Source organism: Stegostoma tigrinum, chromosome 6, assembly GCF_030684315.1.
Source record: "Stegostoma tigrinum isolate sSteTig4 chromosome 6, sSteTig4.hap1, whole genome shotgun sequence".
NCBI classification, from domain to species: domain Eukaryota; kingdom Metazoa; phylum Chordata; class Chondrichthyes; order Orectolobiformes; family Stegostomatidae; genus Stegostoma; species Stegostoma tigrinum.
The window spans coordinates 87,184,544-87,199,666 of NC_081359.1; the positions used below are offsets into that span (position 1 = coordinate 87,184,544).

General features: G+C 41.1%; 1 protein-coding gene across 2 annotated transcripts in view; it reads left to right on the forward strand.

Annotated features, from left to right (window-relative positions):
• Positions 1-14,785, forward strand: part of LOC125453137 (FRAS1-related extracellular matrix protein 2-like) — a 232,007-nt gene extending 217,222 nt beyond the window's left edge. For both annotated transcript variants that reach the window (XM_048532302.2, XM_048532303.2), the window contains exons 18-24: positions 1,153-1,257; positions 1,879-2,006; positions 3,297-3,431; positions 6,553-6,679; positions 7,647-7,834; positions 8,177-8,323; positions 12,212-14,785. In XM_048532302.2, coding sequence (XP_048388259.1) covers positions 1,153-1,257; positions 1,879-2,006; positions 3,297-3,431; positions 6,553-6,679; positions 7,647-7,834; positions 8,177-8,323; positions 12,212-12,712 — 1,331 coding nt within the window. In that variant the 3' untranslated portion in view covers positions 12,713-14,785. The remainder of the gene's footprint in view (positions 1-1,152; positions 1,258-1,878; positions 2,007-3,296; positions 3,432-6,552; positions 6,680-7,646; positions 7,835-8,176; positions 8,324-12,211) is intronic.
• The last annotated feature ends 338 nt before the right edge of the window (positions 14,786-15,123 follow it).

Sequence of the window (15,123 nt, forward strand, 5' to 3'; positions counted from 1 at the left end):
CATCACAAACACCCACTCTCTCCTTTACCTTCCCCGGGCCTGGTGGATTGACTTGGACATCCTCAAAGCCCATAAATCATAATTGTGAAAGCCCCTGTCCATCGGCATGTCCTTGACCTTCAGTTGAAGCCCCAACAGTGGCTCACTCCTGAGGATGATGCTGGACTCCCATCCTTCTGGCACGCTGACATTGTCCTCAATAGTGACAACAGACTGTGCTCCTAAGTGGGTTCTTTGTGACCCCCCTCAATCACAGTCATCCCACGCCACAACCTTCTTTCAGGCTCAGCAGGTTCATGGGATTGAGGAATCCTGCTCTGCAGCCATTCCATACTGTGGTGGGGAACGGCTAAATTGGTCCACGCTGAGATGTTTGCCCCACAGTCAGCTCTCGGCAGCTGCCAGCTAATCCAATTAACCTGCTGCTGCGTCACTCCCAGCAGCATCAGCAGTGCCTCGGAGTGGCTGTTGCTGGAACTGCAGCAAGGAGCGCGAAGAGGATCATGGCAGGCTCCAAAATGGTAAGAGCTGGAGTTCTAAGATCCCGGGCGGTGGTGGGCAGGAGGCTGGCCAGGCCAGTAGTGTGGAAAGAAGAAGGGATGACCCTTTGACTGAGAGGGGTGTACACCTCCCAGCACCCACTGAATGGGTGAGCTCAGGGGTCATTGGGAAAATGTTGGGCTAGCCACCCACCCTATTTTACATGCCCTGCCCCCCACAAAAAACACAATCACCAAGAGCATGTACAACATAGACAAAATGTCTGTTTTTCGCAGTAATGTTGAATTTATCTGAAAGGCAGCTCCTCTCATGGTTTAATTTCCTCTCTACATACAAAGTAGATGTGCTAGATAGAAAAGTTTGACTTATCCAAAGAGTTATCTAAAGAGGCTCATTTCCAAGGGTGTTCAATGGATCATGTGCCTAAATTGAAGAATGAGGACTTTTGTCAAATAACTGCTGTCTGTTGATAGGAGAACTAGAGTGGGTTTACACCATTGTATTTTAATTATCTGAAATCACTTTATATCTCACGCTAGATCAGATGACATTACAGCAGGTTTGAGCTGTTAGTTCCGAACATTAATATTCACTATTAGAGATGCTTTTTATCTAAGTTATTAAACATGCCCTGTGTTTGTATACCAATAGGTGCTCTTTACCCAACCAGCATGAGGATCAACAGTGAAGGACGCCTGGTAGTGAACTTCCGTACAGATGCACGATTCCAGGGCCTTTTTGTTATGTCACATGCTGGTGAGTGAGTTTCTTTTGTATCATTGCCCAGTTTCCTTCTAATGTATTTCTGCTTCCCTCCTAAAGGCCAACACATCCTTTCCCACAGTAAGTACTTAGAATGTGTAATGCACATCCAAATAGAATAGGAGATACAAATCCCTCAGGAGCTTTCCTAAGGAAACTGGACTACCAGTTGAATGAGAGAGAATTGCAAGAATATGGAGAATGTAGAGCTGTCTCTGACTGACTGACTTAATCCTCTCCAAAAAGACTATACAGATTCACTGAATGCTTCCTTTTAGGTTTTACTATTCTGTGATTCTAAATGCTGTTTCATGATTTTGCATGTGACTATAATTTGTGCTCCAAGGTTGTTTAACAAATCATGTGCCTAAATTGAACAATGACAATTTTAGTCAAGTAATGGCTGTCTTTTGATTTATGAGTTAGAGTGGGTTTATACCATTGTATTTTCATTCATTGAATTCACCTTCACATCAGCACACCTGACTCTTCATCAAATGACATCACAACGGGTTTGAGCTGTCAGTTTGAGGTACTAATGTCTACAATAAATGGTGACAGACTACTTGTAGTACAGCATTTTTGAGGCACCGTAAAATCGTCTGTTCTTTGCAGCATCACCACTTAGTTCCATGGTTATGTCAGCTGATCATCCGGGATTGACCTTTACCCTCAGTTTAGTACGGACTGAGCCAACGTACAATCATCCTGAGCAACAGTGGAGCTTCACTTCAGATTTTGCTGTAAGTTTTATCAATTTTCGGAATTCCTGAGAGGAATTATTGATGAACCAGTTGATCGCAATGTTTGATGACATATCAAGATCTGATGTGGATGAGGATTCTTAAGTGTTACCTGTTTGGTAGGAAGTGCGGGAGTAGCATGTAATAAAATTATCTGGAGCTTTGGTTTGCCCTCAACTGGAGTTTGTCTCCTATTTCCAGCATCACATGTCAGGACAGATGTGCCTATTAGGAGCCTGTTAAGAGGGCTGCATGGCTGCTCACTGCTTCAGTTCCAGCCTCAGGTGACTGACTGTGTGCAGTTTGCACATTTTCCCTCTGTCTGTGTAGGTTTTGTCCAGGTACTCTAGTTTCCTCCCACAGTCCGAAGATATGCAGGTTAGGTGGGTTGACCATGGGAAATGCAGGGTCACAAGCATGGAGTAGAAAGGTGATTCTAGGTGGGATGCTCTTTGTACGGTCAGTGTGGATTTGTTGGGCCAATTGACCTGCATCCATATTGGAGAGATTATATGAATTGGCTGTTAAATAGCTGCAAGGCATTTGATGCTCCAATTAGCACGTTTCCCTTCCCCCGCCCCAAACAACATCACCCTAATGTGTCAGTCAGTGGGGGAGGGCAGAATATGAGTAACCCCATAAAATTCAGCTCTAGGACTTGACCTTTCGGCTTTCACTTGACATTTCGGCTTTCACTACCCAGTTTGAATGCTGCTTTGGCAGATGTGGCATCTTTCAGGTGGGCTATTAAACAAAACTGTAGTTTCTTGTAACAGTGTCCCAGGTAGAAATAAAAGGACCCATGGCATTATTTAGAAATCAAGGCTTTTTTTCTGGCGCATTAACCAACATCAGGGCAAATAGATAAGCTGGGTTCAAAGGTGTATGGGATACTTGTCTTTATTAAACAAGGCACAGAATACGAGAGCAAGGAGTTTATGCTGGAATTGTGTAAAACACTGGATAGGCCACACTTGGAGTGTTTTGTATAATTCTGGTCACCACGTTCTTGGAAGGAAGTGATTGCAATAGACAGAGTGCAGAGGTGGCTTATCAGGATGCTGCCTGAGCTGGTGGGTCTGAGCAATGATGGAAGATTAAAGGGTTATTAGTGTGATCGCTAACCATGCATTTAAACTTTATAAGACTGGTAAAAGGTCAACATAATATATCAAAAATGCAGAAGATATTATATTCCATGTTAATGTAATTATTTATAAATTTAGGATTGCTTACCTCGCAGTGTGGATATATTTTCACTGGTTTCAATTAATCTCTTTCTTGCCCTAGGTCCGTGATTATTCAGGAACATACACTGTGAAGCTTATTCCTTGTGTCTCTGCTCCGAGCCAGGAGTATACCATCCCAATTGTGTGCAATCCAAGGGAGCCAATAACCTTTGACCTTGACATCAGGTTTCAGCAGGTACAAGATTATTAGAAAGCTCTAGTGAGCATCTCTTCCTTTCCTGTCAGCTCCCCCATTCCCCTCAGTTGTGTGGGAAGGCAGTATTTGTGTGATGAAAACAGCAGCACTATAATCCAGGAAACTTTCTCACCGAAATCCACATCATCTCCATGTTGGTGCATTAGTGAGACCACATCTGGAGTACTGTGTACATTATTAGTCCTGTACTTAAGGAAGAATGTTATTGCACTGAAAGCAGTTTAGCAAAGGTTTACTAGACGAATACCTGGAATGGGCAGATTGCCAATGGGGAAAGGCTAGACAGGCTAAGCCTGTATTCCCTGGAGTTCGGAAGAGTCAGAAGTGACTTAACTGAAACACACAAAATCCTGAGGGGACTTAAATGGATGGATGTCGAAAGGATGTTTTCTCATATGGGAAAATCTAGAACTAGGGATCATAGTTTAAAAATAAGGGATTGCCCATTTAAGAGAAAAAAAAAGGAGACATCTGTCCTCTGAGGTAGATTGGTTCTTGATTGCCAGGGCAATGGAAGATAATCAGGATCGACAGGAATAAAGAGTTGAGTTTAAAATCAGATCAGCTCTGATCTTATTGAATAGCAGACTAGGCTTGACAAGCCAATTAGCCTAATTTTGATCCTTCTTCATATGTTCAGGTGCGGGCGGGGGAATTTGGTGCGGGCGGGGGTATTTGGTGCGGGCGCGGGTATTTGGTGCGGGTATTTGGTGGGGGTGGGGGTATTTGGTACAAGTGGTCAAGCACCCACTGGATACGGCAGCAATTTCATGAACCATTGTCATTGATTGTATTTCATGCAAGTTTAAGAGACTGATAGGTAGAGCATGCATAAATTAATCCTTAAACCAAATGACATTTCCAGAAAACATTCTGAAATTGACTTTTTTATGTAACCAATTTGACGTCAGAAGGAGCATTATTATAATGCCCAAACATTTATAACCCAATGGGTTACATTTCCACTGCACATCATCTGCCCCTACTCCTACCAATGCTTCATTATCCACGCTGCCTGGGCCTCAGGCTGGAGATGTCAGACTTCCCATCCCATCTACTTGGCTCCAAAAACATAAGAATGTCACAAATGAAATTCAAGAAATAATATTGGTTCCGTAAGGTACATTTTACACAGACTGCCTGTCTGATGCTGGCATTCGTATTAGAATTGATCCCTGTATATTTTAAATTCATGACTTTGGAGAACGTAAACCACATATCCACCCTGCGCCATGATTTTTATCGCACACTTCTGGATATTTTGTGTGGTTTTGATTTCTTTGTCTGGTGCCATTACACATACAGGTAGCATCAGCCAGAATTCCAGCTTATCTATGCTTATTTCCTGAGTATCTCTGGATCCTCCCCTCAGTCTTACAAGCCTTTGAGGCCTTGGGACTCCTCTAATTCTAGCATTTTGTAATTTCAATTGCACCACTAAAGGCAGTTATGCAATGCAGTCAAGTCCTGAAAGGGTTAATGCTGAGGAGCACCATAAGCAGTACCCATTAGAATGATGTCATTCAGGCTTGGTGGGGACACATCTTAGGATCTCATAGGAGTAAGACCTACATGGTCTTTAATGATGCCTGTCTCATCAGTGTAACTTTTACGTAATTGCTTTCATGCAGTAACCTATCCCTTTTTTAAAACAAGAGCTTCATTTCATGAGACTAGCAAATGGTTTTCCTATGCTAGATGAGACAAAGCAAGCCCTGTAGATCCCTTTTTTGAAAGAGGATGGTGACAGCAAATCTACCTTGTAGTTACCAATGGTACGGAAAGCTCATCTAACATGAAGAGCAGGAGTAAGGATTGCTCATGCACTGGACTGTCACTCAAAACTCTGGAGTTCTCTCCAAACATCTCTTCTCCACCTCCATAGAGTCTACTTCAATAGCTTTTGATAGCCATTTCTTTCTGTTTCTTGGTGTCAAAATCACTCATTATGTATTTTCAATCAATCTGTTCACATTATGGCACACATCTGAGCAGGTGGAATTTGAACCCAGGCCTCCTGGTACACTACTATTGTGCACAAGAGCCTTCAAATTATTTGTTAGTACCAGACTAACAGTAGGAGCTCTTGCAAGGTGTCCTGTTGATTTCCACCACCTATCTTCTTTCATGCCAGGTATGTCTCTAACCCGGAGAAATTTTCCCCTTAATCCCATTGACTTCAGTGCTGCCTGGGCTCCTTGATGCTGCAGATAACCCTAATCCAAATGATGCCTTGATGTAAAGGGTATTTACTCTCAGCACACCTCTCAATTCCACATTTAATTTGTCCATGATTGAATCAAGTCTACAATGTGGTCACGAGCTAACTAGACCAGACAGAATCCAAGCTTCGTTTCACTGGACAGATTTTAGCTTGATAGCACAGTCATTGACACATTCTAATGTGCTAAAAATAGAGAGGAGGCTGATGTGTTTGGATTTGGCCTGTATTTTGTGGACATGAAGTATCTGGGCAATTCATCACAATGATGGTTTAATTACTAGTGTTGTAACTACACTCGAACAGTGACACAGCTAATTCTGGAACACAAAGCTTAAGAATTCTATTGTTATCAGGGTGATATGCAGTGCCTTCAGCTATTTCTTGAAGTGAATCAAATTGATTGAAGAGTGGGAGTGGAGGTGGGGACCTCAGGAGGTGACGGAGCTGGCTCAGTACTTGTGGCTATAGATAGTAACATTCAACTTTGTCGTTTGTGCTGATGTGTTTGACTCCTCAGTCATTAAGGATGAGGATATTTGTGAAGCCTTCTCCTTTGTTATTGTTTAATCATCCAACATTGTTCACGACTGAATGCAGCAGGAGTGCAGTGCTTACACCTGATCCTCCAGCTACCTTGATATTCTTGTACCTTGAGGGGCTTGTGCATTTTTTTCAATCCATGCTACATCCTGGGCATCTTTGTGCAAAGCAGTTACTGGGATATTGAACAACTGATATACTTGTGCCCTAGAGCTGTTGGCATCTATTAGGGACATGAAGCAAAATCTCTGCCCCGTCCCAATGAAGTTTGAAATTCTTCCTTCAGCATTGTCGCAAACTATTTTATGACTTACTGGTTTTATCTGCTGCTTCCAGGTGAGTGATCCAGTTGCTGCTGAGTTCAGCCTGAATACTCAAATGTTCCTGTTAAATAGGAGGGGTCTCTGGCTGTCTGATGGCTCTATGGGATTTGGAGAAGGCAGTGATGTCGCTTTCACGGAAGGTATGGAAGTCGGGCCACTTACCGGTTTCTTGACAGGAAAAAAAAAACAGGCTGAAAGTGAACACTGTTTAATAATCCAGTCCTTACACACAACCTTAAAAACTGTGTAGTCTATTCTAAGGCAGTAATTTTTTCTCTTAAAACTTGACGCCATATATGGCTGGATGAGGACTAGGGAGAGAAGCCTCGATAATCCTTCTTCCCGAACACACACACTCTCCCCCTTCCCGTGCTATTTCACTCTCTCTTCCCAATTCCTATTCCATTGGCGGTTAAGCATCAAATTTTCTGGATAGAAAATGCAGTTAGCCAATGAAGGACAAGACAGAAAAACATATCTGCCCACCCTACACAAGTTAGGTGCTGTCCTCCTAGAACCATCAATGAGGTCAACTCAAGAGAGCTCTAACAAGTGCCAACCGTGGTGTCTGCCAGGATCAGCTCACAAGAGCAGTGAAATCTGCAGTGAAATTTGTCTAAAGATGCATGGCTACTGATGTCATCCCAGTGATACAATATAAAGTTACTTGCAACAATTTTGCACTGGGACCCTGTTGAGCATCCTTACAACACATTGAGGATGTTTTGGAATTCTATTCCACTGGAAAAGCTGTCCCTAGTTTACCTGATAAACATATCACCAGCATTATGACACACTGTATTGTTCTGTGCAATCTTTCTCCGGTCAAATTATCCAGCAGTACACAGTATTGAAAATCGAAATGTTGTGTCCAGACGGAGCAAGGGAAAGAAGAGCATGCAGCTAGTGTGACACAATGATGAATTGCTCCTTTAGATAGTTTGAGGCCTGAAAACGGGGTGCATTTCCTGGCTGTCTTCGGAAGTTTCCGAAGTGGAATGATATGCATACTAAAATAGCAAACAAAAGTTTTCTGGGAAGGGAAATAATTTTGTAATACGATACAAAGTCCATTAGATTCCTAATTGAAATTTATTTCCCCTGCAGGATCAGTTGTCTATGGACGTGTGATGGTTGATCCTGTGCAGAACCTGGGAGACTCTTTCCATTGTAGTATTGAGAAGGTGTTTCTGTGTACAGGAGCTGATGGTTATGTGCCCAAGTACAACCCAATAAATAGTGAATATGGCTGCCTGGCTGACTCATCATCTCTCTTATACAGGTTCAAAATCCTGGTAAGTCAATTATTTCAGAAGACTGAAAACAACTCTTATGTTCCTCATTGTCACTGTGCCTAGAAACTTCAATAGAATGCATCCAAGGGTTTTGTGGGAGGAGTAAGGAGAAGATTGCTGAGTAAAATGTTGAGAGAGAAAAAGTGAATTTATGCATATTAACCATGCTGCCAACACAGCTAATCAATTAAACACCCTTGCTGTTGCTGTTCTTGGAAGCCATTGTTTTATTGTTGGAAACAGTTCTCTGCGCTGCTTTTAATTCAATATCATCAACCTCCTCAAAGGTAGCTTGAGCTTTTTTTTCAATGATGTACTGTAATTTTCTTTTCTTTTGGACAGGATAAGGCTCAGCCCGAGACACAGGATCCATATTTTGGAAATGTTGCATTCAATGCTAAACTTGCAATAGATGATCCTGAAGCAATTACACTTTCCAGGCAGCCTGGATCTGATGGCTTTCGAATAGACTCCTCCCCACTCTTCCAGGTAGGAAACTCATGTTTGTTGCATTTATTTATGCAGAAAGTACCTTTCTTGACTTGCTGGTTGGAAGATGCGACCAGCACAAGGATTGTCAACATGGTTCACTGCCCTAAAGTGTTCCACAAAGTTAGTCTTAAACTTCACATCAGGTGCAGCTGCAAATAAATCGAATATTGTGTCATTGGTGGCAACATCATTTCATTGCTTTGGTATTTCTAGGACTGAGACTTCTTTTATTTCTAAAAATTGTTAGTTGAATTCTGTTGAGGAAGCAGAAGTTGCATCACCAGCAGGGGATGACCCCACTTCTGTGGGCAGCCAAATTCCGATCTGCATATTGTTGCTGGTGGCTGGTTAAGTGACTGGAGTCAGGGGAGCCTTCCCTGTTAAGGGTGGTAGTCTGTCCCAAGACCTATCAGCTAAATCAGAGAGCTGGCATTCACACCACACAATAGCACAAAGTAAACTCTCAGGTAACCCCACAAAGTAACATTCACACAGGCAGGTACCAGATAATACTATCTCCAGTGGGAGAGAACCTAACCATTGCCCTTGACATCAACAGCATTACAATCACTGAATCTCCCATTATCAACATTCTGAGGGTTACCATTGACCAGAAACTGAACTGGACCAGCCATAAAAATACTGTGACTACAAACATAATTCAGAGGCTAGAAATTCTGCAGTTCGTCAGTCAGCTCTTGACTCCCCACTTTCCCAGATGGGTGCAACTTAACAACACTCAAGAAGCTTTACACCATCCAGGACAAAGCAGCTCACTTTATTGGCACCACATCCAGAAACTTTCATACTCTCCATCACCAATACTTAGTAGCGACAGTGTGTACCATGTACAGGATGAACTGCAGAAATTCACCAAGGCTCCTTAGTCAGAACTTTCCAAACCCACAACCACTTCAATCTACAAGGGTAGCAGAAACATAGGAACACCACCACCTGCAAGTTTCCTTCCAGGCCACTCCCTATCCTGAGTTCAAATATATCACCATCCCTTCAGTGTTGCTGGATCAAAATCCTGGAACTGCCACCCGAAAGAACAACTCCAGCAAATGGACTGCACTGGTTCAAGATGGCAGCTCACCACCAGCTTCTTAAGGGCAAGTAGGGATCAACAGTAAATGCTAACCTAGCTAGTGACACCCACACCCATTAAGAATTAAATAAAATAATATGAAACACATAGCCTGGGTGTCAACGCTTTCAAAAGCGAATAGACTTATTATCTGAAGAGAAGATGATTTTTGAGGCTACAGTAAGAAAATGGGGAATGGAGCTAGCTGAGTTGCCCTTGTATAGAACTGGCACATACATAATGGGCCAAATGGCCTAACTGTGTGCTTAAGTATTTTCTGAGATACATTGCCTCCTTCTTACTGGGGTGTTTTCTTATAAATACTCTGCAGTCTTATTCTGAATGATGAATTCTGTTATTTTGCCAATTACCAATGTAACTTCTAGGCCTGTATCTAGCTAAATCTTCAATTATTTCTGATCATTTTTATTACAGCCAGCAAATAAATTTATCACTAACCAGATTTTTTTTGTACTCAATCCCATTCCATGGTAAAACAAAACAATGGTCATTGATTTACTAGTGCTAGTACCTGAGGTCCCCTAACTTGTTTATTTTCTGCGGGAATTCATCGCTGCAGTTTTGAGGTATTTATAATAAATTTTCCACTGAGACTGAGACATCCTTCACAACAACAGGTGGTTTATGTTCATAATAGATTGCCACAATAGAATGTGTTTGAATTTTAATTAGTTACTGTCTACATTGCAACCTGAATTGTCACACTTCAAGGCCGTTGTGTATTGGGAAATCCAAAGATAGGCAGTCATTGAGACATCCGACTGGAAAGTACAATGGCCAGTTCGTTAATTTGTTAGCATTTCTGTTAGAGTCTGAGTTACTTGCCACTGACGGTCTCTGGTTGCTGTAACATCCAACAGGAGCAATACAAATCTCACAACCTGACAAAAACCACTCAGCATTAATAGGAACAGGTGTTGGCCATTCAGCCCCTAGAGTCTTGTGTGATATTCAATAGAATTGTGGTTGATCTGTATTTTGCTGTATTCATTTGCCTTTGCTCCATATCCCATACATCCAACACAACAAAAAAAAATCAGTCTCAGTTTTAAAAATTTCAGTTGACCCAGCAATTCCAGATTTCAGCTCTTTATCTTGTGCATAAAGTGCATTGCGATGTTAGGATGAAGCTGCATGATGCTACATCGGACAGTTGTGGTCTCTTATTCTGAAATCTAACGCAAGTGGAAATACTTTTTCTATTTGTTTTGTAGAAATCTGTATTGTACCTTTTCCATGCCATTGTATCTTAACCTGAGAATGGATCCAAAGGTGAATGTAGTATTCTAGCTTGAATCTGAACTTAAAAAATATAATTAGTCCACAGAAGTAAAATAAAGTTACAGCATAGAACGAATCCATTCAGACCGTTATTTCTGTACCAGCTGAATATACAAGCCACCCATCCAGATAACCACTTTCCAGCACCTGATCTGTAGCCTTGCAGTTTACAATGCTTCAGGTACAGTTCAAGTTCCTTTCAAATGTATTGCGGGATTTGCCTTAACCACCAATCTGAACAGTGAGTTCCGGACACCCTTTGTGTAAAAACATATTTTCTCTTATTCCCTCTTACCTAAACCTGTGGCCCCTTTTAATTGACCTCTCCGGTAAGGGAAGCAGGAGAATCCCTTTACATCCTGTCACTGCCCCTCATTATTTTATACACCTCAATTAAGTGACTCTTCACCCTCCTCGGTTCTAAGGTAAGCAACCTTAGCCTATCCAATCTTCCACATAGCTGCAGTTCTGAAGCCATGGCAACATTCTTGTATGTCCTGTCTGTACTCTGTCTAGAGCAATATGTCTCTCCTGTACTGCGGTGACCAAACTCTACACAAAATTCTGGTTGTGGATAACCTGTGTCTTCTATAGTTCCAGCGCTGCATCAATGGAAAAGGCAGAAAACGAGTTGATGGTTATCAAATCAGCCACAATTTCATTAGATGGTAGAGCAGACTGGGTGAGGTGAATGGCCTACTTCTGTTTCGACATCTTATTGATCCTATGGCCTTTATATACCATAAATAGCAAGGACTTAATACTAAACCCTATTGGAAAACTACTGGAAACCAATTTCTATTTGCAAAAACATTGTTGACGATGACACATTATTTTCTGTCACTGGATCCAACTCACCAGATTCCCCTGTGTTCCTTAGGCTTTGCTATTTTAATAAGTTTACCATGTGGGACCTTAACAAAACCCTTACTAAAACCCATGTTGGCAACGTCCACTGTGGTTCCTTCCTCAGTCCTCTTTGTTAATTGCTTAAAAAATTCAATCAAGTTAGTAAGATATGGTTTTCCCTTAAAAAAAAATCGTACAGCTTATCCCTGAATAATCTATAGCCTTTCTATGTGACAGTTAATTCTATCTCTTGGTAGATTTGATTCTAGCAATTTTCCCACCACTGAGGTCAGACTGACTGGTCTATTATTGTTTGGCCTAACCCTTGCATTCTTTTTGAATCGTAATACAACACTAGCAGACCTGCCACCTCACCTGTATCTCGTATGATTACAAAATGATCCTCAGAACATCCACTGTTTCCTCTCTGGCTTCCTTTTGCAGACTCCGATACAATTCCATTGTAAAAGATAAATCTATTTTAAATAGCCACTAAGCATGTTCTCTGATGCAAAATAAAGTTGTTAATGGCAACTTTAAAGTTATTTCATCTCTTCAGTCAGATCCAGTTATTTGAACTGTGTTTTTAAATGTTGAGATTGCTGCATTGAAATCTGAATCATCATGTTATATTTCATCTTTAGGTGGCTGCTGGTCGTGAGTGGTATATTCATGCCATTTACACTGTGCGGTCTAAGGACACTGCTAGCAGAGGCATTGGAAAGAGAAGTGTGGAACATCATATTCTTTCACATTCTGGAAGTGTGAGCTCCGTGGGGCATTCACGCCAACGGCGATCAGTTAAAGAAACCCCCATACTGGCTGAGGACATTGGCATCGAGAACAACAGAGGAACCAACATTCAACATATTGCCTTGGACCGCAGCAACAGGAAGAAGGTTGTCGAGGAAGAGATCCACCCTGAAGGAGCTGTTGCTAGGTCACCAAATGACCGAGGTGACAAAATTGGCAATGTTCCCATTATTGGAGGCATTGCAGCCTTAGTACTAGCTATTTGTGTCATCATTATCATTGTTGTCCTGTTGAAACGCAGAACGCAATCAGACAAGGGAGCATACAAGAAATCATGCAGAATCCAGACCATGACTGCACAGGGTTATCACAGCGACAGTTCTGAGGTGTGATCAACATCAAGTTTTATTGCAGCCAAATCCAAAGTGCCTCAGAGGACTTGAACTGTGCCTTATTACAAAGACCGGAACATTATTTATCCAATTACTGTAGTCACTTGACTTCAGCTGTACTTGAATGTTTGGTTTTGGAACCCATGCAACATTGCATTCACAGGAACTAGATCCTGGGTCTCAGGTACCACCTTTGCACAGAATTCAGCAAGTGACCTGCAATGCACTGTATATCAAGAGGCACTGCACAGACTGCATCACATGTGGGGAAGGGGGTTGGGACACAGCCAAGGGTTAAGTGAGAGGGGAATCCATCATTTTTTTAATTGCTTCCCCTGAACAGGATTAAAAGACAATTATCCAAAGGTGCTATTAGTCCTTTCCTATTGATAAGGAGATATATTAACTTATGTAGATGATGGAAAGACTGGAGGTGCAGTAGTTAGAAGACTCAATAAATCACTTTTTTATTCTGTTTGTTTCTAGCCCATAAATGAATAAATCAGCATTTTATATAAGAATATTGCAGTATGGACAAATGGACAGGAAGGCTAACCAGTCATGGAATAGCAAAATAGTTCCAAGGGAAATGCATTATAATCTTTGCATCTCCTGATAAACCTTTATAAATACTTAAAAAGAAAACCACCTAGAGATGTCAGTTGTTTTCATTTGGGAATATTGAGGCGCTTTAGCTTGCACATCCTGTGGTCTGTAGGTTATCCACATGGTGCATTCTTGTTTTGTGTCTTTATTTGAAATTCTTGTACAGGTTCAACTTGTTCATTTCATGTCTCATATTATGCTTTAATCTGCAAGAAGATGTATTTACTGCATGTATACTGCTGTCACTAAGTGTTATCTTGTGCTGCATGAGGGAATAGCAGATGGTGGGTATTAAAATGTTTAGCGGGCTAGTTGTAACTGTCCTTGGTAGCCACGGATGTGACTTCCTCAAATTTAAATAAAAACTCACCACATCACTATTTTTTACATTGTGGCGAGTGAAGTAAACTTTGGACTTCCTCACGGAATAGTTTTAGACCATGACCAGGTAATCTCTGCACTGATGCAAGAATAGACCTAATAATTAGGTCTTTAGTAATTACGTGTGGCTTCATACAGTGTTGTCACTTTGACTACTTAGTGCATTGATACCATCATTTCATAGGAAAAGAAATCACAAAAAAGCCAATAGATTTTGATATTTTCTGTTTCCCTTAATTCATCACTTCAAATTAGTACTATCACCAGTAATTCATCTGCGACTAGCAGTACTTCATTTTTATGTTGTAAAACCTCAAATCACCTCCAGAAACAATCCCCATAGGATTAGAATTAGACTATTTTTCTTCACACTTTGAGTGGATGTAATATAAAATTTCACATACAAAGTGTTATATTTTATTGAGACCCTATTGACAACAGCACACTGGCTCCTCAGCTTTGTGTGTGCCTGATGTGTAAACATGACAGCTTCATAATAGAATATGTAGTGACAAATTTTACAACAGAAATGCTCCAAAGTGCTCAGCTGATGGTAAGAGGGGGCCTTAGGAACCCTGTAGGTGCTTTGTGTATAAACAACCAAAAAGGCTAAAATAATTCACTGTTCACTTAACGTTTTTTTAATTTCTTACTTTTTAGGCACTATTAGTAATCTGTTTTACATTTGCCATTGTAATTCTTTATATACAGTACCATCTGTTCATTTGGAGTGGGAAAACTATGCACTGTGTGGAAATAGAATTTACCCACTCTGCTTAAAAGGATGATTTAGCTATTCTACACATTTTGCTGTATCCTTAGCATCACTAGCTTGTTGTGTTTGGAACGTTGTTTGAAAATCCAGTTGTTCCATTGTGGGATTATTGAATTTTGCTTTCCTGAGAAGCAGTCAGTATTAAACTTATTGGCTGCATATTGTAACTATTTGTAACAGGCCAGCAAGTATAAAGTTGGCAAAAATCATTTCTAGGAATAGTGTAAAAAGCTGCATCTAAAAACAATAATTTTAACCCTTCCTTTCTTTTTTAGGAATGTGTTCATATTGCATTCAAATAAAAATTCTTTCTCCCACTTATAATGAATGAAGTTGACTTTAAGAGTACGTTCTATTTTTCCCTCAGTTCATGCTACATTTCTATTTTAACAATGTAATTAATCAAAGGAAGACAATGACAAGTCAAAGTCACCATTGTAATGCCAATTACAAGGAATGTTTGGAATTTGCTTTACCATGCTCCCAGTAAACCTGAGATAATGGGAACTGCAGATGCTGGAGAATTCCAAGATAATAAAATGTGAGGCTGGATGAACACAGCAGGCCAAGCAGCATCTCAGGAGCACAAAAGCTGACGTTTCGGGCCTAGACCCTTCATCTGAAGAGTCTAGGCCCGAAACGTCAGCTT